The 26,375-nt window shown below is 31.9% G+C and overlaps 2 protein-coding genes across 2 annotated transcripts in view; one reads left to right on the forward strand and one right to left on the reverse strand.

The window, feature by feature from the left end:
* LOC114329588 (protein regulator of cytokinesis 1-like) overlaps positions 1-18,566 on the reverse strand; it is a 58,941-nt gene extending 40,375 nt beyond the window's left edge. Inside the window, exons 1-7 of the mRNA XM_028278756.2 lie at positions 18,342-18,566; positions 15,050-15,208; positions 14,718-14,897; positions 11,711-12,257; positions 8,444-8,616; positions 5,717-5,993; positions 4,246-4,426 (exon numbers count right to left, since the gene is read on the reverse strand). Of these exons, the coding sequence (XP_028134557.1) occupies positions 4,246-4,426; positions 5,717-5,993; positions 8,444-8,616; positions 11,711-12,257; positions 14,718-14,897; positions 15,050-15,208; positions 18,342-18,412 (1,588 nt within the window). The 5' untranslated portion in view covers positions 18,413-18,566. The remainder of the gene's footprint in view (positions 1-4,245; positions 4,427-5,716; positions 5,994-8,443; positions 8,617-11,710; positions 12,258-14,717; positions 14,898-15,049; positions 15,209-18,341) is intronic.
* A 516-nt stretch (positions 18,567-19,082) lies between these two features.
* LOC114329587 (WD repeat-containing protein 47) overlaps positions 19,083-26,375 on the forward strand; it is a 313,869-nt gene continuing 306,576 nt past the window's right edge. Inside the window, exon 1 of the mRNA XM_028278747.2 lies at positions 19,083-19,244. The gene's annotated coding sequence lies outside the window, so the exon portion shown is untranslated. The remainder of the gene's footprint in view (positions 19,245-26,375) is intronic.

Here is a 26,375-nt window from a genome sequence, read left to right on the forward strand (position 1 = left end):
CATTTAAATGCAGAAACACAGCAAGTATGTTTGAATGTATACAAAAATCTACGTACGAAATTCGGCTTCGATGAAACACTATTGGCACAAGCCACCTCTGATTTAACAGAAATTCCACTTTCTACTGTATATAAAATAGTTAAAAATGAACCCTATCATCGCAAGAAACGATGTGACTACAAATTTTCAAGACCTTTAAATCCTTCACTTGTAAAACTATTGAAAACCACAATATACGACTGCTACAAAAGCAATGAAATACCTACAATAGAAATAATAAGAAAGAAATTGGAAACAACCGGTCGAAATATGAACTGCTGTGAGAAAACTCTTCAAAATTGGATAAAAAAAATGGGCTTTAAGTTCAAAAAAATAAATAAACGTCAAGCAATTATGGAAAGCCAAAGAATAGTCAACAGACGTAATATGTACCTAGAAGAAATTACTAAATATAGGCAAGAAAATAGGAGAATTTATTATTTAGATGAAACTTGGTATGATACCCACGATACAGTAAAGAAAGGATGGACAGATGGTTCAAGCATGTGCATACCAGAAATGCCTGCAAATAAAGGCTCGCGACTAATTATTGTACATTGCGGAGGAAGTGAGGGATGGGTTCCGAATGCTTTAAAATTATGTGGGAAGAAAATGGAAGATTGTAACGTTGACTACCACAAGAATATGGAAGCTGACATTTTTGAAGATTGGTTTGAAAACTCGCTGATCCCAAACTTGGAGAAAAACAGCGTAATAGTGCTTGACAACGCTTCCTATCATTCCCGACAACTCACTAAAATACCAAATACATCTTCAAAGAAAGCTGACCTACAAAATTTTTTAATGGAAAATGATTTGTATTTCGAAGATTTTTACACAAAAAAACAACTTATTGAAGTTCTACACACAAAGCAATTTAGAAAATTATACGCTCTAGAGAGTATTGCCGAAAAGCATGGACACACTATATTGAGACTTCCCCCCTACTTTTGTGTTTTCAATCCTATCGAGTTAATTTGGGGACAATTAAAACCAAGTATAAGGCGTTCAAATAAATTTCCTAAATTTGACAAAAAGGTAATTGAGATCATTAAAAAAGAAGTAGCCAATATTACCAAAGTAGACTGGCAGAAAAGAATCGCCAAAGTGATCAAAGTGGAAGAATATTATAAGAAGATTGGGCACTTCCACATTAATGGTGGAAATAAATTTATTATTGAATTGGGCGATGATAGTGACGAAGAAAATACGGAAGAAGGAGAAAATGAGTTAAGTGTATCAGTATTTTAATTGTTGTGTTGTGCAATTCATTTTCCAAGCATAAGTGTACTAATGAAAAGACTCGGTTAAAAAAATATTTTTAGATTTTGTATTTTTAATAAAAAAAGAGCGGGGACATGCTTGCATTTTGTGCTGAATTTTAAAGTTTTGAACTGTATACCTAAAGTAATTTTAGATCTAACTGTGTTTTTATAAAGTTCTTTTAGTATCAGTAATTCTAACAATAACAAGATTAATTATAAAAGCTATTCTACATCAGTTATTAATGCAAGCATGCGGTAAGAGGGAGGTCCCTGTGAGGTTAAATGTTATTAAAAAATTGATAAAATTAATTTTAACACATACAATATTATGTCCTGCTTTAACGGTATTTACCTAAGTATAAATAAATATTTTTAACTACATATTTAATTACCAGAAAACACCAGCTGCCGGCCTATAAAACTGCTTAGCCACACCATGAAAATATGGGAAAGAGTAATTGACAGACGGATACGTGAAGAGACCGAAATATCCGAGAATCAATTTGGCTTTATGCAGGGTAGATCAACAACAGATGCAATTTTCATTATAAGGCAGTTGATGGAAAAATACAGGAGTAAAGAAACAAACGCTCATATGGTATTCATTGATCTTGAGAAAGCATATGATAGAGTTCCTCGAGAGATTCTGTGGTGGGCACTCAATAAGAAAGGAGTCCCTGGTGAATATGTAAAGATTGTGAGGGATATGTATGAGGGAGTAACGACTAGTGTTAGGACAGGTGTGGGAGAGACTGATAAATTTCATGTGAAAGTAGGATTGCACCAAGGCTCTGTGCTTAGTCCGTATTTATTCTCATTAGTTTTGGACCAGATAACAGCGAAACTACAGGGTATCATTCCATGGTGCTTAATGTATGCTGATGATGTCGTGTTAGTAGGAAATAGTGAAAGAGACTTAGAACAAAAACTGGAACAGTGGAGACAAGCTCTGGAGGAAAAAGGTTTAAAACTTAGTAGGACAAAAACAGAGTATTTGGAATGTTCATTTAAAGATGGAGCTACTACAAATAAAATGGTATCTTTGGATGGTGAAATGATTGTGAAAAGCAATAGTTTTAAGTACCTAGGATCGGTATTACAGAGTAATGGAGAAATAGATGGAGATGCATGCAGTAGAATTAGGGCTGGATGGATGAAGTGGAAAGAAGCGAGTGGTGTGTTGTGTGACAGAAAAATTCCAATGAAGCTGAAGGGAAAATTCTATAAAACAGCCATAAGACCGGCTATGATGTACGGAACTGAATGTTGGGCAGTGAAAAAGAAAGAGGAACAACGAATGCATGTGGCGGAAATGAGAATGCTTAGATGGATGAGTGGAGTGACAAAGAAGGATAAAATTAGAAATGAGTATATTAGGGGAAGTCTAGGTGTGGCACCAATTGATGCCAAAATGAGAGAGCATAGGTTAAGATGGTTCGGTCATGTTCAACGTCGAGACGTTAATCACCCAATACGAAGAATAGCTGAAGTGCAGATTCCTGGAAGGAGTAGGAGAGGAAGACCAAAGAAGACCTGGGGGGAGGCGATAAGGCAGGACATGTTGGTAAAGGGGATTAACATTGATATGACCCAAGACAGAATTGTGTGGAGAAATGCAATTAGGGAAGCCGACCCCGCATAGGGATAAGGCAAAGAGAATGATGATGATGACCAGCTGCCGGCCTAATATTAAAGAAGAACAACCCAAAGAAAGCTACAAATCTTACCTATTACACTATATAGATTGCTTGAACTATAACAACACAAAATATCTGGTTTCTAAACATGTGCGTGAAAAACAACGTGTTCCCGAAATACATAAAGTTAAAAACCAACAACCGCAGTGCCGCTGCCATAGCAGGTATCCACCAGGGTCAAACCAGATGGCTGAAACGGGATAGGAGCACCCAATACAGAAAACGAGATATTATAGATGTGTATCTTAAAGTATGTCATTCAGAATTACATTATAGATTAGATAATATAGAATTTGACATCCTAGATTCTAAAGTAAGAACTGAAGTAGATAATATAATAGACAAAAAATTTAATACACAATGTAAAAAACTAAATAATCTAATTTGCAATAGTAAAAAACTCAATACTCATACAAAAAATTTTTCAAATCATAGTTTTTTCAATAGATTTATAAACTTAACAGATACTAAATTCAATAATAGTGAAATAGAACTTTTAGAGAAAGGATTCAAACACAACTTGCCTCAACATAATAATAAAAAAAAAATTTAGAATATTTAGGTGTAGAATGTGAAGTAGCGTTAAACAAAACTGCCAAAAACTTACTTGAGAAAGGCACTCTGCCGAAACAGCTGTAGTCACTTAGTTATAATAAATTTTGTGGAAGTATAGAAAACAAACGTTTTCAGTGTTTTATTGTTAGAACTGTTATTATTATTATTATATTTTAATATTACTTTTATGTTAAGTGTAGGTTGTTTCAGCAACCCTTATAAATTGTAATTGACACCATTCTCTCTATTGACAATTTATATTTGTAACTGGTGAATCCTGACAAAAACTTTTTTCTATTCTATTCTATTCTATGGGACAGAGCTAGAAGAACTAATATATGACGAAAATGCAAGGTGGAGAATATTAATAACATAGGTAAGAAACACAAGAGTAGAATGGAATGACCACATAAGCCGAATGACAACAAGTAGTAAGGACGGCGAGAGACGGTTCCCCAATAGGAAGACCACGAAAACGATGGAACGACAACTTAATAAAGAGGTACATTGAAAAAACAGACATAGCTATGTCTATACAAAAAGAAGAATAAGAAGAGCAATAAATAAGGATACAAAATCGAGAAGAAGTTGATTGCATCAGATTGCTCAAAGGTGAAACTAACCTGAAGGTTAATAAATTTTATAATGCAAATGATTACTCCATTGTGAAGCATTATTTATGTACTTACCGCGTGGTTTCCTTTTTGGTTCTGTGTACACCTTTCTAGGGGTTTCTCTAAACTTCTTTGCATCTGTGCAAGAAGCTCCCATTAGTACCCTTTTGGAAGTCATGACGTTTGTAGTGCATAACGGAGTGTGCGTAGTCGTTTCTTTTTGTTGTTTTCTGGCACTCAATTTTAACTTTCGAGACTGAAACAATCAAAGACCTTATAGTATACATTTTTTCTTCTCTAGTCCCTTGCAGAATGGGATACAGTACAACAGACCACTTTGCTAACAATGAAAATACTCATTGAACGCGCTAATGCGTACAGAATACCGCTATATATTGCTTTTCTGGATTTTGAAAAGGCCTTTGACAGTATTCAACACTGAGCCATACAATCCTCGCTAATAAATGGAAGGATCGACTATCGATACAAAGAAATGTTAAAAAAATACGAAAAAGCAACAATCACAGTAAAACATCCACACCAAAACAAAGAAGATATATTCAAAAAACTTGAATGGCACAACAAAAGAATCAACATCAATGGACAACTGCTGAATAACCTGAGATATGCAATACGCATATCTGCCATACTGTCATCACCTGAACAAGTCAAACCATAGCTCAGATGTTACCTGGAGCGTAGTAATGGAATATTTTCAACATCCATGCTTAAGTTCACATTTTTAACCGATGTTTCCTTGACGGATTAATTGTAAATGGTTTTTACCCACTTATTATTGTAATACTAGATCTTGGTGGTTAGCATGTAAATTTCACGTAAGCACTGATGATGATTGGTCAACCGATCGAAAACTAGTTCTGTGATGTAGCCCTTTTTAGGGATTTTAAATCTATACCTTTTATAAAGGATTTTATTGTCTATTTTTAGAATGAAATCAATCGGAAGCGGAATACAAAAATAAAAGGAAAAATAAATCACAGGAGACCTGTGGTCAAGAGGGGGGGATGAAGTTTGTATGGGTAAAAAACAGTCTATATTAATATCCAGCAAAACTTGTGTTTGCACTATCTCTTTTCACCTTACTACTACCCTGCACAGGGCCGCTTTATCCATTAGGCAATATAGGCAGTTGCCTAGGGCGGCAAATTATGAGAGGGCGGCATGTACCATTTCGCATAAATAATACATGTTTTGAAGGGCGGCTACTAGAGAATTGCCTAGCGCCCTAGGGCGTCATTTGACCTAAATGCGGCCCTGCCTGCACAATACTACAACACCAGTGGCAGATCTAGAAATGTGCCTTTGGCCCAACCCAAAGTTCCCTTAATTTTCCTAACGTTCCCGTCTGTCTACGGTTTAAGTTTCATGAATCTTGGACCTTCTTAGGGGGAGGAGGAATTTTCCCCTTTCCACCCAAAGATCCGCCACTGTGCAACACTATGAGAAAATTACAAATTGGATGACTTGCAAGAATTTACTAACTTATCAATAATTATTATAAATATCTCAAATATACTATACTTACACTTTCTCTGGTCGAATGTAAATTATTGATATACTCTTCAATGGTTTCTCCAAAAGTGAGGAACGGGACCCCATGTCTAGCTTCATACCGATATCCCGATTCCATCAGATTTGTTTCAAGTATTGGAATTTTCTTTGACAAAAGGTTTCTTTCCTTCTCTTCGAGCAACAATTTACCTCCTCGATTATTGAAACGGTCTGGCCCAGCCGCACTTCGTTCCAATTCTATTAGTTTCTCCCAAAGAGTACGATGTTTGTGTAGAGCAGCAAGTATTTCCCTTAAAAAGTCATCACGATTAATTTATTAGATAGATAGATAGATAGATCTTTATTTGAAATAGGCAAAACCATGGCAAAACCTAATATACAGTACCTGGCCAAATTGTTAGGCCAAGCAAAGAAAAAATTACTATATGAAGTTATTTCTCTCATGATTATGAGTATTTGAAAAAATACTGTTTTGTTCCTTTTTTGTGAATATGTATTAACTTTAAGGTGCGTATCCATTAGGTTTGCTGCTCCGCGCTCCCTGAAACTATCCTAATCGATACGGCATGCGCTCCTCTACATATAAACCGCCACCGATTGGAGGGCCGAGACGGAGCGCGCACTGCTGCATGGTCCAGGAGCGCCAACGTATCCACTATGTCGAGCAGTTGCAGGAGCGCGGAGCGGTGAACCTCATGGATACGCACCTTTATACAGTACGTAAATCGTTCAGCTGGACATAGGGAATATACATTGAGAGATTTGTGGCAACTGCGCTAACCTGTGTTAGTTGAAGCTTCTGTTAGAGTACAACTTTTTGGTACAATAGAGCTGTTAGAACGAATAGAATAAGTGAGTTTTGAAGCAAGGCTGTCCATAAATAAATCAAAAACAAAGTTTATGATTAATGAATTAATAATTTTACTTCAATTTTTAAAATATTTTTTATTTAAAAATTAATTTCAAAACTAAACAGTTTTCCCATTCCCTTAGGTCAGAAATATTTAGCTACTACATTATCATATTTTGACGTTTATTTGTGCCAGTCGAAATGAGTTGTCAATTTTGAGGTTAATGCCCCTTAATGCTAACAATCATATTGTCATCGAGAGAGCTCAGTTGCCACAATTATCTCAATATAATACAATGTATGTATTTATGTATCTAAATATATACAGTGTATGTGCCCTATGTCCAGCTGAACGATTTACGTACTGTATAAAGGAGCGCATACCGTATCGATGGAACAGTTGCAGCGAGCGTGGAGCAGCGAACCTAATGGATACGCACCTTAAGAGTTAATATTCACAAAAAAAAATAAAACAATATTTTTTCAAATATATTCATAATCATGAGAGATATAACTTCATATAGTAAATTTTTCCTAAAAAATATAAAACATAAAACCAACAAATAGGTACATCATATAAAAGAGAGACACATAGTACATTGAGAAAAGACAACTCTAAAGTTTTCAATATTAAAGCTATTTTGCAGTTATATTTTCACAAATATTTTATATATTTCCTCAATTCACTTTTAAATCTTAAAACTGACTTACAATCTTTCAAATGCATGGACAGTTCATTATATTCTTGAAAACTTTTAAATAATGAAGATGACATTGAATTAGTTAGATTAGGTAACTCTGTTTACATAAATGTTGTTTTTATTTCTTGTGTTATGGTCACTATGAAAACAAATAAAATGGTGAAAATAAGGTGGAGCTAAGCAGTTAATTATTTTATAAATTAACAACATTGTAAAATAGTACAGTCTCTGTTTTACTGAAAACCATTGAAGCGTTTTTAACATAGTTACTATAAATAACGTATAACGATTAGTTTTTAATATAATATACACACCACGATTTTGGAGTTTCTGAAGTTGGTTCATTTTATTTAGATTAAATAGATGTAGACCAGAAGCACAATAATCAAAGTGAGGTTGGATGATGGTGTTGTACACCGTTATTTTAGCGAAAGTTGATAAGTTTTTTGCAATTTTTGAGAAAAATATAATTTTTTACTAATTTTTTTTTATTAATGCAGTTAAAATGTTCATCGAAATTAAGAAAGTTATCCAATTGAAAACCCAAATATTTAATAGTTGATACTACTTCAATTTGCTCACCATCAATCTTTATATCAACGTTCTTTAAATTCAACAGATTAAATTTATATTTGGTTGTGAAAAATAATTGCTTTTGTTTTATTGACATTTAACTTTAGTTTATTACTTTTACGAAAAATATCCAATTTTTACAACTGCTGAATTTAAATCTGTGTCAGCTAAAGCTAACACAGTGTCATCGGCAAAAAGATTAATAAATTCACAATCAACAAAGAGTTCTATGACATTTAAATAAAGAATAAAAAGTAAAGGTGCTAAGACACTTCCCTGAGGCACTCCCGTGTTAATTTCAATCTCTGAAATGAGTGTCGATAACGATTCAAGTAAACTGTTTACCCAGGTATAAAAATACCAATCCGGCAATGCTTAGGAAATTATTCCCAAGTCTATTTTTATTTTGTATTACACTATACTCGGTATTAGAGTAAAAAATGATGGCGATTCAGGCGGGTAAACTGAGATGCGTTGGTGTAATATTTTCCTAAGCACCCGATTGGTATTTTTATGCCTGGGTAAACAGTTTACTTGAATCGTTACTGACACTCATTTCATCTGTCACATTCTGTGTAAATAGTTTTTAAACTATCCTGTAAACTTTTAAACTTACTTATTTTCTTCTGCATAAATTTGCCATTTTTTCAATTGCACTTCATGAAGTTCTAGAAGATCTTCGGTGTAAGTCTCAGAATTAAAGAACAGAAATTCCTTCTTAACTGATTCAGAACAATGACAACGCTCCCATAGTAACTGGAGTTCTTGGCGTAATTTTTCAACAAATACCTAAAAAAATTCATCACATATTTAAAGATAATTAAATTTTTTTTGTACAAATTATAAGAGAGTTGGTCTAAGGATAAACTAGGGAAAACAAAAATAACAAATCTCGTACGCCTAAATTATCTCGGAAACGGCTTGGACGATTTTGATAGATTTTTGTGAGTAAGGGTCTTCTAATGCGGCCGATATTATAGTGATATTTACATTGTTGTCAGATTTTTTCTGGAAATCTAATGAACTTTCTTATTTCAAATGAAACACCCTGTATATTTTTTGCGTTTTGAACTCCTTAAGAAGTACTGATTATTTTTCATGTACTTATTCCCTATACCTAAATACCGTAATTAAGGAGTTATTGCTACATTTAAATAATTAAAAAGAAATTATAAAAATCGATTTTTTAGGTCAAGGCATATAGACCGGACGGTATCATCGCCCCCGCTAACGAAATTATTCCGATTCTATTTTTTTGCATAAACTTACCCAAAAAGAGGTCCTTATAACATATCCACGGGGTGCCGGGCGCTGTCGTGGTCGAAAAATTGTTTTAACAATTTTTTTAAACAAATTCACGAAATTAATTTTTTATTTATTTTAATTAATTTTTTTAATTAATTATTAATTTTTTATTTAATTATTTTTTTAGATAATGTGGGTCATTCTGAGCAAAAAAGGGCTCTTGTCATTTTTCTCTAAAATTGATTGTTGCCGAGTTATATGCGATTAAAAATTTGAAAAATGCGAAAACAGCCATTTTCATGGCTTAATAACTCGATTAAAAATTATTATTATAAAATTCAATAAGTAACCAAATCAAGTTTCAACCCCCTTCTTTAAGGTCCTGTAGAGATTTTTGTCATTATTTTATTACAAAGCTGTTATTTTTAATTATGAACAATTAGCGCTATAGTCCAGGATACATCGTCGCCCCCGTTATAGTGAAATTATTCCGATTCAATTTTTTTGCACAAACTTACTCAAAAAGAGGTCCTTATAACATATCCACAGGGTGCCCGGCGGTGCCGTGGTCGAAAAATTGTTTAAACAATTTTTTTAAACAAATTCACAAAAATAATTTTTTCATTTCGAACAAATTTTTTTTTAAGATAATTTGGGACATTCTGAGCAAAAAAGGTCTCTTGTGATTTTTCTCTAAAATTGACTGTCCAATTATACGCAATTTAAAATTTGAAAAATTATCGATTAACTATCGGCCATAACTCGACAACAATCAATTTTAAAGAAAAATCACAAGAGACCTTTTTTGCTCAGAATAATCCAAATTATCTAAAAAAATCGTTCGCAATGAAAAAATTATTTTTGTGAATTTGTTTAAAAAAAATTGTTTAAACGATTTTTCGATTACGACACCGCCCGGCACCCTGTGGATGTGTTATAGGACCTCTTTTTGAGAAAGTTTGTGCAAAAAAATCTAATCGAAATAGTTTCGCTAACGGGGGCGACGATACAGTTGGACAATAGCGCTAATTGTTAATAATTAAAAATAGCAGCTTTGTAATAAAATAATGACAAAAGTCTCTTCAGGACCTTGAAGAAGGGGTTTGAAACTTGATTTGGTCACTTTTTGAATTTCATAATAATAATTTTTAATCAAGTTATTAAGAATTGAAAATCGCCATTTTCGCATTTTTCAAATTTTTAATCGCATAATAACTCGACAACAATCAATTTTAGAGAAAAATGACAAGAGAAATTTTTTTTGCTCAGAATGACCCAAGTAATCTGAAAAAAAAAATTGATCGAAATGAAAAAATTATTTTTGTGAATTTGTTAAAAAAAATTGATTAAACATTTTTTCGACCACGGCATCGCCCGGCACCCTGTGGATATGTTATAAGGACCTCTTTTTGAGTAAGTTTGTGCAAAAAAATCGAATCGGAATAATTTCGCTAGAGGGGGCGACGATACTGCCCGGTCTAATACATTATTTTCAAGTTATTTGGATCATTGGGAACAAAAAAGTCTTTTATAATTTTTCTTTGAAGTTGATTGTTTTCGAGGCTCAAAAACACAAGTAAAAAATGTTACTTTTGAAATTAGAAACCGAATTGAAGATCAAACCTTATTTTATCAATTCATGATAAGTAATTTGGCTTATCTTATTTTAAAACATTGTTTTTTAGTTGTTAGTTCATCCCAATCGCCCGTACTCTCATAAGCGATTCATTAACAATAAAAAATAAAACATGCCAAACATTATTATGGAGAGTTAATAGAAGAACGTTTGAACTTGATTTTCGTAATTTCAAAAATCATATTTTTTACTTGTGTTGTTCTGAAGCTATTTTTTTGTGGCATTTTTATAATCAATTACTACTTTTAATGGAAAATAAGCCACAATTTTACAAAAAAAAATTATTAGAAGAATTTTTTTTTACTTAGCAACAACATTTTTGTTTATTTTAGTAGTATTTTGTATTTTGACAACGAAACCCGATTTGGGCTTCGAAACGTTAATAAAATCATTTTTTTTTTTGTAAAATTGTGGCTTATTTCCAATTAAAAGTAATTGATTTTTACTTGTGGTTTTGAGCTTTAAAATCGTAATTTTTAGTTTTTAAATTATTTATAACTACTCGAAAACGATCAACTTTAGAAAGAAAATGATTATATAAGGAAAGAGAAAAATTATAAAAGACCTTTTTTGTTCCCAATGATCGAAAGAACATAAAATAATGTCTGCCTCGGCCAAAAAAAAATTGATTTTCATAATTCGTTTAAATTTTTTTTTTAATAAATGTAGCAAGAACTCCAAAATTACGTCATTTAAGTATAGGGAATATTATATATGAAAAATAACCAGTATTTTTTAAGGACTTCAAAACGCAAAAAATATACGGAGTGACCCATTTGAAATAAGAAAGTTCATTAGATTTCCAGAAAAACGGAAGATCTAACAACAATGTAAATACCACTATAATATCGGCCGCATTAGAAGACCCTTACTCACTAAAATCTATAAAAATCGTGCAAGCCGTTTCCGAGATAATTGAGCATTCCATACATAAAACTCACCTGCAATATTTTACAGTGAGTGAATGGACTAATAATGAGATTACAATAAATTAATTCTTACCTTGATATTGGCCTTCTTTAACAATTCGTATTTCTGCCATTCCAACCTTAATGATTCCAGAGTCGATAGAGAATATCCCGTGTATTTTTTACGAATTTCTTCTCTTTCCATAAAGTCAATATCTAGTAGAGTCCACAAATGTTCAATGTTGTTCCATAATTGGCACACTTCCTCTTTTGTATCTTTTAAAGCTTTCTTCATGTCGCCATAAAACGTTTCAAGTTTTTCAATATTCTCTTCAGTTACCATAAAATTCCGTTCACTTCCATTGATGACTTCATTTTCAAAATTTGTCGATGGCTGATATTCCAGCTCTTTTACCATGTCTAACAACTCTTCCTTTAGAGTTGTGTACTTCTCCAATCTATCAAATTTCTCTTGTTCTAATTCTTCGACATGCTTTTGAAACTCAATGATTTCTTGTGGAGAGGGTAGATGATTATCATTTAGAAGAAGCGGTGCTTTTCCCAAAGCTTTGCTAAGTTCCAACTGTTTGTTTCTTAACTGATCTAAGGTAGATTGCCTTGCTTTAACCATCTGTTCCAGGCTAAAATAAAAATTTAAGAATAAGAAAAAATAAGAAAATTGTAAGGGGCGACAATATGTACTTTTAAAAAAGTTTCTTGGCGACAATAAGTAACTCACACAACATAAAGGAACTAGTCTAAAATCCAGGCTGTTTTGTCGCTGATCAAAGTCCATGGACTTTTAAAGTGTACCTTTTCTTAAGCTAACTGTCCACTTGAGATAAAATCTCAAAATTAGTCTCCAGGTTTTGTCCATTTGAGATCAATTGCAGTCTCGAGATCAGCATGGGAGACTCACTGGTGACTTTAGTCTCAAGATCAAGACAATAGGGAACTTGCATAAAATTTCAAATTCGAAAAAAATGGTATAAATCACAACAGAACATAATTTAGAACCTGTATCAAAAATAAAAAAGTTTTGTTTGTCTTTCGTTTGGCCCCTAAAGACGACTAAAAATTCAACTTATACCAGCCACCCCAAAACGCGTCGTGACGTCACAGGGTTGTATGTTTACATTCTACACCAATTGTATATATAATTTTGGATTAGACATTATAAACGTCAGTAGAAAATACAGTTATGTGACGTTATAGATGTTTTTGATCATTTGAACTATTCATAGAAAATTTTTACTTTTACAAAATGGTTTTATTTTCAATAGTAAACCTTCTTTCCTTTCCTTCAAAAACTGTATCAAACTGCAATCTCAACAAACTGGTATATTTTATTACAGTGACATACGATAAATAATGTCATTAGAATATAAATATTTTTCCTTTATTCCCCGACGATGATCTGGCTAAATACCCAAGTAGGTGGAGGCCAATAAACTAAAGAAGAAGAAGAAGAATATACGTAAATATAACCATAAACTGAACCATATAATCAAACTCTGTGACGTCACGGGTCGTTTGAACTATTTTAAGATAAAGAAGACTTTAAATTTGTACTTCTAAGTTATTATGAGTTTTTGATTTAAAGCGTGAAATTTTGGAAACCTCATTTTTATACAAAACTGAACATTATTATGTAATAAAAAAATGTGCAAGTTCCCTATTCCGTGTCGACTAGAGAGTCAACACACAGCAAACTGTGTGACTTCATCACGCGTATATATATTTTTATTCTTCAAAATGGATTCCTGTCCGGCACTAGCCTTTATAATTGCCTATACAATAGGGAACTTGCACATATTTTTTTATTACATAATAATGTTCAGTTTTGTATAAAAATGAGATTTACAAAATTTCACGCTTCAAAAACTTATAATAACTTAGAAGTACAAATTTAAAGTCTTCTTTATCTTAAAATAGTTCAAACGACCCGTGACGTCACAGAGTTTAACTATGTGGTTCTGTTTATGGTTATATCTACGTATATTCTTCTTCTTTAGTTTATTGGCCTCCACCTACTTGAGTATTTTTTCAGCTCATCGTCGGGGAATAAAGGAAAAATATTTATATTCTAATGACATTTATCGTATGTCGTTGTAATAATATATACCAGTTTGTTGAGATTGGAGTTTGATACAGTTTTTGAAGGAAAGGAAAGAAGGTTTACTATTGAAAATAAAACCATTTTGTAAAAGTACAAATTTTCTATGAATAGTTCAAACAATCAAAAATACTTTTAACGTCACATAACTGTATTTTTTACTGACGTTTATAATGTCTAATTTAAAATTATATATACAATTGGTGTAGAATGTAAACATACAACCCTGTGACGTCACGACGCGTTTTAGGGTGGCTGGTATAAGTTGAATTTTTAATCGTCTTTAGGGGCCAAACGAAAGACAAACAAAACTTTTTTATCTTTGATACAGGTTCTAAATTATGTTCTGTTGTGATTTATACCATTTTTTTCGAATTTAAAATTTTATGCAAGTTCCCTATTGTGCAAAACGACAAAAAGGAGAAAAAAAAAAAGGAAGTGTTGAATTGGAGGAATTGACTTGGGAGCCGGTTAAGCTCTCGTAAATGAGTTACGGTTGGAGGATGCAAAGCAATTCAAAAATTTTATTCAAATGTCTGCTGTGACATTCGAAAAAAAATTTGAATTTCACGCCAAAAATTTTTGAAAAAAGTACTATTATATAGGGAGTGATGAGCAACGTATGGCCCGCAGGCCAACTGCGGCCCGCCGAGGTCCATCGATATGGATAGTAAGGATACATATAGCTTTAACAAAATATGCACTCCTCTATAATTCTGGCCCTCCTATAGAATTTCTTGAAGTTTGTGGCCCCCCCATTAAAAAAGTTTGCCCACCACTGATAGGCAATAAAAACTACTACAAAATGAAAGAAAAACGAAGTTATGGGTGATTATGGGTAAGCTAGGGGTCTAAAAATTTTTTTGGTCGAATACTTTTTGATGTAGAACAGCATGGCATTTTTATTTTTGGAATATCGCTAGGGGCACTTTTCATTATCTTAACCAGCTAGACCTTTTATTAATTTCACTATTAGAATACTTACTCCATGATTTGCCTCTTTAATTTTAATTGTTCTTGGTACAGACCCAACTTTTGTGTTCCTATTACTGGCATTTCAATCTGTAGCATCTTACATAAAACTTGTATTCTGTTCAAATACTTCTCGATGTTTTCAATGACTTGTTCGTGGAGCTCTTTAATATCTGTGACCATTTCATAACATCTGAAAAGAAAATGATTATCAAGCTAGGCACAAATATCCATTTTGTATATCTATATTTCTTTTATTTGTTCAGTAGCAATAAATGGTGAAGACCATATTATATGTAGCAAAGGCACAAAATGAATAAATGTAGTATATAAATTACACTATACCTGTCTTCAAAATGTCGAATGTATGTGTCTTTCCATCCAGTGACATCTTCCTCATTCTGACTCATGGCAAGTACAACTTCCACCCAGTTCAAAAAAGACTTTTGTAAATCCATTTGCAGTGTATTCCACATACTTTGTGCCCAAGGAACATCTTTTATTCTAAAACATGATTTAAAATAGCCCTTGTTATGTACCTCAATAACTACTATGTTCATTACAAATTTTTTCAGTTTTAAATTAAGGGAGGGAGGATTTTCGTTTTTTTTTTATTATTTTAAATGAAAGTACATAACTCAAGAATACTCTCTAAAAATTTCAGATTTATCAGAGCAAAATTAGCGGAAATACAGCATGTTGAATATACCTACCTTCGACTTGCTTTGCAGCAGCTTCGCACCAGCATACTTGTGCCTAGTGAGATACGTTCAACAGCTGTTCCCCTTCTCTTTTATAAATTACTCTGTGATTCCAAAACGTATTTTGGTGTGCATTAGCAGCATACACAGATGATATAAACATAATGATCAGAACAATGAATGTGGCGGAAGAAACCTAAGTTGATTTGAAATAGAGTGCAGAAGCTGTAGGGCTAGCAATAAATACAAATCAAAACTACTCATACAAACCAGATCAAATAGACTGGTGCAACAACAATACTTTATAGATGATATAGAACATGTGAATACATTGACATACTTAGGAATGGACCTGGTGGCAAACAATGAAGAAGAACAGGAAATAAATAGAAGGCTTATGCTGGCAAATAAAGCCTATTTCGTGATGGGCCACATTCACTCTATTCAAATTGCAAAACTCTAGGTCTATAAAACAATAATCAGGCCTATAGTAAGTTATGGTTGTGACACAGAAATCTGCCAATGCATTAGACGTGTTTGAAAGAAAAATATTACTTAGGATAGTGGGCCCAATAAGTGAAAACAACAATTGGTGAATTAGGTCAAATAAAGAAATATATGAACAATATAGCGAACCAACTCTAGCACAATACACTAAACTGCAGAGATTACTCTTGCCTACCAAGGTAAAACAGTATATGTAACAGAAAAAAATCGATTTTTGAATTTGCCGCCAAAACTGGGTTATTTTTTCCGCTCTTTCTTATGCAACTTTTAGTTTATTTCTATCTCATTTAGTTTTCAAAATGTGACACTGGTAAAACAGTATATGAGTACATGTACTTGCGTCTCTGCTATGGTAAAACAGTATATTCGACAAACTCTACAAAGGCAGAATAGTATACATGGTCATACACTGCTTATCCCTGGTATTATGTTTTATCTATTTTTTGAAACTCTACTGGTAAAACAGGATATATGTGGTATATACTGTTATTCGGTAACATATTTCATAAAAACGGTGTCCCAATTCCAATGGTAAAAGGGTATAAACATTTCATATACTCTTTTACCATAGTATGACCAATGGAAATTTTTATCTCCCCCGAGGGTATATACGTATAAAGTCTTTTATATACGCTTTGGGTATACTGGCAAAATGGTAAAAGAGTATATGACATTTTACAAGCACATTTGAAAAAACTATTGGGACCGTGCAAGTTCGGCAAAGCGACCCCTATTTCTACGCTCTGTACTATTATTCGCACTTTTAATTATATTGGCCAATTATATTAGTCCTGGTTACTGGATAATTGTCAAGGCCATAGTCCAAAAAAAATAATAAGAAGAAAAAATAAGATTCAGGTTATGTTATGAAAACATCAACAATTGTATGTAGTAAATAAAATTAGTTATTAAAATGCAGTACTGCAAGCAAAATACAATTAATTAAATTTACCTTTATATAATAATTGCATATCATATCAATATTGTGGAGCAATATGTAATTTTTCTGCTTCATTGACAGAAGGTATGAAATATAGTCAATTTGACAATTTCAATTGACAATATGAATTATTTAAGATAGTTGCAATATTTCTCCGCGACTTGCGCAGGGTCGTTTCTCGTTTCCCTTTCCAAGTTCTTGCACACCGCGAATACCTACTTGCTGTTGTAATAATTATTATAATAACATACTTTTTTTATATTCCAAATTTCACTTGTCTAACTTTATAAATGACAAAACAGCACAATAAAAGAACAAAAAGTCATTTATCTCAAAACCCACTTTTTTCACATATACTGTTTTACCTTTGCAGGCAAGTACTGTGGGCAGGGCACGTGGCATACATGCATGACAATAGAATCACCAGAAAATTGCAAGGAAAGATATCTGTTGGAAGAAAGACCAAAAATGGGATGGGAAGACGAAGTAAAGAATAGCAGTATGTTTAAATGCCCGGTTTGGGTTGTAGTGCCATTGGATGGATGGAGGAGCAAAATATGTAACACTACATCTGTAGTAGGTAGTGTGGGAGAAATGATATTTGTAATCACACATTCTGACATTCTTCCTACCTAAATCTAATATTTAAAACCAAAATATCTTAGGTACTTTAGGAACAATTTTAAAATCAATAGCCATTAATAAAGTTGTAAAATGAATGGGTCTATTGAATAAAAAGAAGTATTTGCTTTTACTTCCTCGTATTTAAGTATTTAGAGTAGAGTATTTATTGGTAATAACGTACAAATGTACTTTTACAGGTCAGCAATAATTAAAATTGTCTAAAATTACATTAAAAGTTGACAGTACTTCAGTAAAAAAACCTATTACTAAAATTTAAAAACTAAACACTAATTAAATTTTAATTACTTAATAGTACTTAATAGCACTTATTTACTTAATAGTAATTAAATAAAGCATTAAAGAAATGACTATTCAATTACTATTAAGTAAATACTTAAATACGAGGAAGTAAAAGCAAATTATTCTTTTAATTCAATAGACCCAATGATCATGGGATATAAAAACAACAGTTGAAGGTCGCTTAAGATCAAGTTTTTACTAAGCTGACTGTAATTTGGTTTTTACTGAACTAACTGAAATTAAAAAAACTTTACAATGAAGTAAAATAATTTAAATATATGAGGGCGATAGAGCCAAAGTGGTGTAAGTCATATTTTTGAAATGATGTAAGTCTTGCTTTATAATCTTGAGTTACAGAACCCTTGTCATCAGGAAAATTAGGAAAAGGAGTGTAAGTTATTACAGTAATATAGTAAAAACTTAGCATTTTTTACTTCATTGTAAAGTTGTTAACTACTACAGTATTAACAGTATGCAACCAACACCCGGAACTATCCCACTTTCAGCTAACTGAAACTGGATCCTACCGAGAATAGAGACAAACCAATAAAAAATTATTACTTACATTTCCATGTCTAAATCCTTTAGTTTACATATCGAAGACGTACTCATATCCATTGTAACGTTGATGTCCATTTCAAATAAAATCAAAATAAATTATTTCTACAAAAACAGTTTAAAACCAACAGCAATAATACATGTATTTGTTGTAAAATAACGAAAACGGACCAAATATAACGACTTAACGACACTTTATTTTAACGGTCATGTCTGACTTCTGACAGTTTTGAATTTAAAAAAACAGCAACCTCACAGAAATAAACTAAATGACAGATCACAGTACGCCATGGAACACCAAGAAAAGGGAGATTGGATTAGTTTAAAGTAATTTAAATAATATGTAAGGGTTTAATAAATAAATATAAAAACAAAAATTTTAAATACCCCTTATCAGAAATAAATTTAATTAAGAGCAGTGTAAATTTGTAAAACTTGGCGCCGTTAAATATTGTCCAATAGATGTCGCCACAAAAAACTTAGTGAAATTGTATTTTCATATAAATCATAAAACTACATAAGTAAATGACACTATATCTTTAAATTAATTCAGGAACAGTATGTAGCGTATAAATAGCGTAATCTAAAAGCTAAGCAAGAGTTTTTTTACATACAAATATAAGCATTTTTAGTAGTTTTCCGAAATGTGTGTTGCATATTTGATTATCCCGATTATCACTGCCCTGATTGGCTATCCACATTTGACAAGTTTGACAACTGCCTGAAGTTTCGATCACGTCAAACGTCAAGGTCAGTGTAGCTGACAGACACAGACACAAACTTCAAAATATTGTGTTATGTGTTTACTGTTTTGAGAATTTATTAAATGTAAAGTATGAGTTTATGGCTCAAAGAAAGTGTGTCTTCTCTAGTTAAATACTGGCTTTAATTATTCAAGTCTCATAGTCTGGTAAGTCAACAATATCTTATTTATTTGCAAAGGGCCTGGAAGATTCGGCGTAATCGATTATGACTAACCAAATATTTTTGCTTCATGCGTTATTATAATTCGTATTTATTAGCTATTTAGCGATCATATTATAGCTCATATTAAATATCTTATGTACCATTGTAAATCCTTTCGGGTATATAACGTTTTTGGCACTAGTTTTGGAGTATTTAGGTTGTCACAATACATAAAACAATTATACAATCTAAAGCTTAGTTTTGGTGTAAAATCAGATATGTAAGAATATTGAAGCTACCTGAAAGAATTCATGCACGAAAAACATTATATATATACAAGCTATACGCTCCCCAGGAAGCTCAAGCTGTTTTCTCTTGAATATCCTTTTGGTGTGGAGGATCATTCCATTCTGGGTTCTGTTTTACAGTTGCTGGTGTGACTTAGCTGTTTCCAACACTAATTTTCTCCATTCTTCCCTCTCTTTGATTGTTTATCTTCTACTTGTTGTATTCATCTCAGTTTAGGCGTGCCACTGGTTCTTTTACCTGGTGGTATGTATTCCGTTACAACTCTTAAGGGATTACTCTTTTCTTTATGTGTCCATACCATCTAATTCTCTGTGCTTTTGTTGCCCTAAATATATTCTCTTAACCCATCCATTCTTGTATTTAGTGGTTCATCCATAGTCTTGCATCCTCTTCGTTTTCCCTCTTTGGTCCCAGTATTTTTCTCATAATTTTTCTCTCAAAAACCGTTAGTTGTTGTTCTTCTCTTGCTGTTAATGTAAATGTGTCTAAAGCATATACCACTATTGGTCTTATGGTCATTTTGTAGATATTCATTTTTATGTTTCGGCTATCTCTAAACATGTTCTGTAGAATGCTTTATTTCCTGCTTCAATTCTTCTTTTCATATCTACAGTTTCATTTCTTCTGTTGACTAATCTTTTTCAACAGGTCACTTTAGCGATTGTTTAAAATGTGCCAAGGTTATTCCTTTATATAAAGGTGGTGACCACGATTTACCTGCCAATTATCGTCCTATCTCTTTGTTACCATCGCTTTCAAAGGTTCTAGAAAAATTGGTCAAAATCCGAATGATGACTTTCTTACAAAAACACGATTTACTTTCTACCTGCCAATTCGGTTTCCAGTCATTAAAAAGTACATATGATGCCATCTTCGAATTCATGGAAAAACTATACCTACTTAGACTTAAATAACGATTGTGTTGCTGCTGCAGTTTTCTGTGATCTTTCTAAAGCCTTTGACTGTGTCAATTACAAAATACTTCTTAATAAACTGGAAAGATATGGTTTTAGAGACACTACTCTAAAGTGGTTCAGTTCATACTTGGAAGACAGATCTATATCAGACAGACAGGTCTATATCAATTAATGAGTGCTATTCTAGTAATATCTTTATTAATTGTGACGTACCTCAAGGCTCTGTCTTGGATCCTATCTTTTTCTTGATCTATTTTAATGACATAATTAACCTCGATATTAATGGCCAGTTTACTATATTTGCAGATGATACCACAATTTTATGGCAAAACAAGGACTCGTAAGGTACTGAACAAGATTATTAGTAATGATATGCTAAAAATCTTAGAGTGGTGCAAAGCTAATCATTTGACATTTAATTTTTCAAAAACCAAATTAATTTCTTTTTGTTCTGACACTTTTAACAAATTTTTAGGTCTCTATATTGACAATAAACTAAGTTTGAGCAACACACTGTATATTTAAGCAAAAAGATATCATCGGGTGGATTTGCTGTCAAATCAGTTGCACACCATTTGGATTTCAAGATTGCAAAAAGTGTTTATGTGGCCTTGATTGAATCTAATTTGAGATACGGTATTGCCTTTTGGGGTAGCTGTTCTCTTCATCATTTCAGTAGAATCTTTATGCTACAAAAGAGAGCACTTAGATATTTATGCAAGGTCAAGTTTGGTACATCATGCAGGCCTCTGTTCCGGAAACATGGTATATTGACACTTCCCTGCATATATATCGTTGGATTAGCATGCTTAATTTTTAAAAAACATAAAGAAGATATTCGGACAGATCCCCTTTATAAGACTCGTCTAACTTACGTTATTCCACTTCCAATTCCCTCTTCTACACTAATTAAAAAATCATTTATTTACACTGGAAAGAAATTGTTTAATCACCTACCACTCAATATAAGATCCTCAAGCACTATTCTTGTATTCCGAAGAGCAATCAAGAAGTTTTTATTATCTAAGTGTTACTATAGTATCGAGGAATTTTTTGAGGACAGTTACGCTAATTGATGGCTTTTTTATTTTTTTTTATTATAGAAGTTTTATAGTTAGTATTTTAATGTATCTTGTACTATGTTTGTACTATACCACGTTGTGTTTTATAAATGTAAACTCATTTTAAGAAACAATAAATTTTCTCTCTCTCTCTCTCTCTCTCTCTCTCTCTCTCTCTCTGTCTCTCTCTGTCTCTGTCTAATACTCCCAAATTTTGAATGTTTCAACCTCTTTAAAGCCGTCTTTTGTAAGTTCTGTCATGTGTGTCTTCTTTTTCTTGCCATCATTCATGTATTTTAATGTTTTTCTGAAGCTATTTTTTTGTGGCATTTTTGTAATTAACTATTTTTAATTGGAAATAAGTCACAATTTTACTAAAAAAATGATTTTATTAACGTTTCCACTTATTTCAAAACATTATTAAAACCATTCTTTTAGTAAAATTGTGGCTTATTTCCCATTAAAAATAGCTAATTCATGTATTTTGTTTTATTTTCATTTATTTCCAGTACTCTCAGTTTGACTTTGTTTTTATTTCTTGCAAGGTTTTCTGCTGGCTCTGTTCTACAAAATTGACCTGTCTCTGGGTTTTCAAAAATGTTTTTTCGTCTGGCCACCCTGTATATAAACATATATACATATTATTTAACATGTGGTCTACTTGAAACACCCTGTATATTTATTAAACAATCTATTTACATTAATCTTTAAAGGCATCATTTATAGACATGTAGGTTATAAGCTTCTTGCATTTTCAATTATGATACAGAAATAAACAACAGTAGAGTGAGTCCAGTTATACTATCCATATTTGTAATACAGTTTATCAAGTACTTATAATTTATTGTAATGACTTTATGCCATTGTAGATTTAATAATACTATTGTAGTGAGTGTGTTCGATGTCTTAGTATTATGAATGTGTTATTTCAAAATTAACAAATATGAAAGATTTGTGTCAATGTAATAAGTAAGTCTTCACCATTTAATTTACACTACTGTAAGAAATTAAGCACCACCTTAAAAATGGGTCAATGTCTAGAAATTCCTAAACCTGTTGTCCCATTTAAGTGATTTTTGAATATGTTACAGCCTTATTCTTTAACAATATCGTTGCAATAATATTGTTGCTAAACAGGTAAATTGTCATTGTATGCCGGGTGTACTACCAATCAAACTGTGTTTTTTCTCAAATTGGGTAGGTTTTAAGAGATAGTTATTGCGCATTTTTTGACATGCAATTAATAATTTTCTCTTCCCCATTGGCGCGCACATGGGTCATATTACCCGTCATTTTACCCGTAGACACGCCAATGATGAATATAAAATTCTTGGATATGTAAGGATAATTCGCTCAGCTTGTCAAATCAACGGGGTCCAGAAGGTCTGGTTAGTTATTCTCCATTCAACACACACAGAATCCTCTAATGGATTTCTGTTCGGTCTTTTATACTGTCAGAGACGGTATCAGAACACGTTTTGCTTATTACATAGGCGTACTCTAGACACGGGCGCCCATATAAAAATTTTCAGGGTGGGGCAGACGTGAAGATGTTGCACATTATATTTTGTATACTTTGGATAATCATATATAATTTACAGCACCTGAAACCATACCCATACCCATGATGGGTATGGGCGCCCATGACTCTAGAGTACTCTAGACTCTAGACGATAGAAGCCTATTGTCACAAATATGATATGCAAAATATGCCAGATATGCAACAAAATGCATCTTGCATATATTCCGTTCTCTACTTATGAGGAGCAGTTATTATTTATAAATATAGTGCAGTCACTGAAGGTGGATATGAGCTATTACCTCCGATTTCGTTGAACCTCCATCGATTTGCATGAAAATTGGTGAGTGGTTAGAGGATATCTCAAGGAAAAAAGGTGACATGGTGTCAACTTGCGCTTTTACCCTGGCAGTGGGTGCCACCCCTTCTCGATGGTGAAAATTATTTTATTAAAAATAATCCCACAATTCGATAGAGGGACAAATTCTAAGCAAAATTTGTTATATAAAGTTATTAAAATAAATCAAACCTTTTTGAGTTATTAAAGATAAAATAATTAATTTTTCGTGAGAAAAATTCATGTTTTTAACCGATTTTTCATAAATAAGTCAAAAACTATAAGTTTTTTACAAAAAAGTTATTACCAAAATTGAGGCTAATAAAAAAGGAACTAAACCCCTTAAAAAAAAACTTTTAACGTTAACTGAAAGTGAGTTATAGGTAATTGAATATATATTTTTTTCGGCGAGTATCCAAATCTAAGTATTCAATCTTAAATAACGGGAAAATGATGCATTCTATAACATAAACTTAAACATTTGTCAAAGTACACAGAAATATCTATCAAATGAGTCCCCGAACAAGTTGATAGCATTAAAATGTATGCTACAAAAATTTTTCCAAATTTATCTTTTAAATTTGTTTCCAAAAAATGTTATTGTTTTTTTTTTTAGTAACTCCGTTAATTTTTAGGATATCAGGTTTGCCTAAAAACCATTTGAAAGCTAATTCCAAGGTCTATTAAACGACGTTAAATTTAATCTTTTAAACCCCTTACTTTTTTAAAAATAAAAGGTTAAATGGCCCCGTAAAATTTAAGTTTTAAACGTTTCTATCTCGGTTATTTTTTACCTTACAGAAACAAAAAAGATAAAATATTTGATACAGAAAAAAACTAAAATTTGGTTTCATATCATTTTTACGTATATTGAGTATTTTTGGAGTTAGTATCAAAAGAAAATCAAAATTACGATAATTTTAAAATTCTGATTTTTTTAAATTCTACCTTTTTTTCAAAAATTAGCATTCTAAACCGGACAAAATTGTTAAAATCATTACATGTGTTAATATAAAGAAATTCTTGTAAGGATTACCATAAATTTTAATTTTTGTGGAAATGGCGTATGTTTTATTTTTCACTTTTTCCTAAAACATTCGAAAGGGCTTCCAAACATTCGAAGAAACATTCCTCTTATTTTCATCATAACTTGCTTAATTTTAAAGCTATTAACTTCTTCTGAAGCTCGTTTTATAGGTAGTCCAAAGTGCTTTGACAAGTGTTTAACAGGTATATTTTATAAAATGTATCGTTTTCACGTTATATAAGTTTGAATACTTAGATTTGAGTACGCCTCGAAAAAAATTTATATTACTTTACCCATAACTCACTTTGACTTAACATTAGTTTAGTTCTTTAAGTGAGGAGTGTATTCAATTTTAGTAATAATAACTTTTTGAAGTTATACTGCTTTAGGCGCGATTTCATTGAGGGTGAAATTTTATTAATCTGCGCGCATGCGCAGTTAGTTAGTTACTAAATGGAGTTAGTTACTAAATGTTTTAATTTATGTATGTATAAGTCCAGAAAAGGTGTGGAAAGAATATATCACTTGAAGCACCAGTGCTTTAAAAATTTTAAGGCACTGCAGTTAAAAGTGAATTGTCAAATTGTGAAACGTCAAAATATTTATATTTCATTTATTAACATTAATATTAATAATACAACTTGCGCAATTTGAAAAAGGTGGTTTAAAAGGTTTTTTAAAGTTTAATTTAAACTGTATTATTTGCATTTTTAACACGTTTGTAGAAAAAAACTATTAAAATTTGTTAGAATATACAAAAATAAAAGTAGATGTTATTCTAATTTACGTATTGACAAAATAGGCAGTTTTGATGTAATGTCAAGAAAAATATTAAAATGGAATGTCAGTCAAGTTCAAGTAAAAGTTTTTGTAGGTATTGTCCTGTAATTGAGAATGAATAAATTATAATTGTTGATATATAAGACGTTTGTAGAAAAAATATTGTATGATATAGGTACGTGTTAAAAAAGTATATTTTTAAGGCACTTATGTGAATTGCAGAATGAGCGAAGCGAGTCTTTCACACAAAACTTTCACATACGTGCCTTAAAATTGTATTTTTAACATTTATATCATAAATAGGTAACTATTATTATAATTCTTGTGTATTTGGACTTGTCTACCTCGGGAATAAGATAATAAGTAATAATATTTAAAGTATTTTATAATCACTTCGTCTGTTTGTCACTATGTCTGAGAAATCTTGTAGCCCGGATAAACAAAAGGGTATAGCTCAGTGGTAGAACGTTGGACTGGAGATCAAGAGGACCCCGGTTCGAATCCTGGTGTTTTCTAATCTTTTTTTTAATTTTGGTATTGTTTTAATAAAAATTTTTGGAAAGTAGTAAATAAAAATTAATTTAATATTTAAATAAAATATAAATAAACTGTTTAAAGTATATTTATTTCATTGAAATCATATTTAGAAGAATAACTTCTTACGTGAGTACAAAGTACACACACACACACATTCTTTTTTTGTAAAAGCTTATAGTTTTTGAGTTATATTTGAAAAAAGCTTTAAAGCATGCATTTTTTTAGGAAGAACTAAAATCTTTGATCTTCAATAACTCAAAAAGCATTGATTTATATTAATAACTTTATATAACAAATTTGGTTTAGAATTTGTCCTTATATCGAGATATGGCATTATTTTTGATAAAATAATTTTTACCCCCGAGAAGGGGTGACTTCCACCCCCAAAGTAAAAGCGCAAGTTTGCATCATGTCACCTTTGTTGCTTGAAGTATCCTCTAACTACTCACCAGTTTTAATGAAAATCGATGGAGGTTCAACGAAATCGGAGGTGAAAACCTTCAGTGACTCCACTATAATAGAGGAGATTATAAAATTAGGATATTATATTCCGGGAAAAACTTTATATATTTTTTATTAAAAAACGAAGAGATGTTTCTTATGTTAGACTGCCACTGGAGGCAAACGTTAGCTTCCCCATATAATCCA

This window comes from Diabrotica virgifera, chromosome 5 (assembly GCF_917563875.1).
Source record: "Diabrotica virgifera virgifera chromosome 5, PGI_DIABVI_V3a".
NCBI classification, from domain to species: Eukaryota; Metazoa; Arthropoda; class Insecta; order Coleoptera; family Chrysomelidae; genus Diabrotica; species Diabrotica virgifera.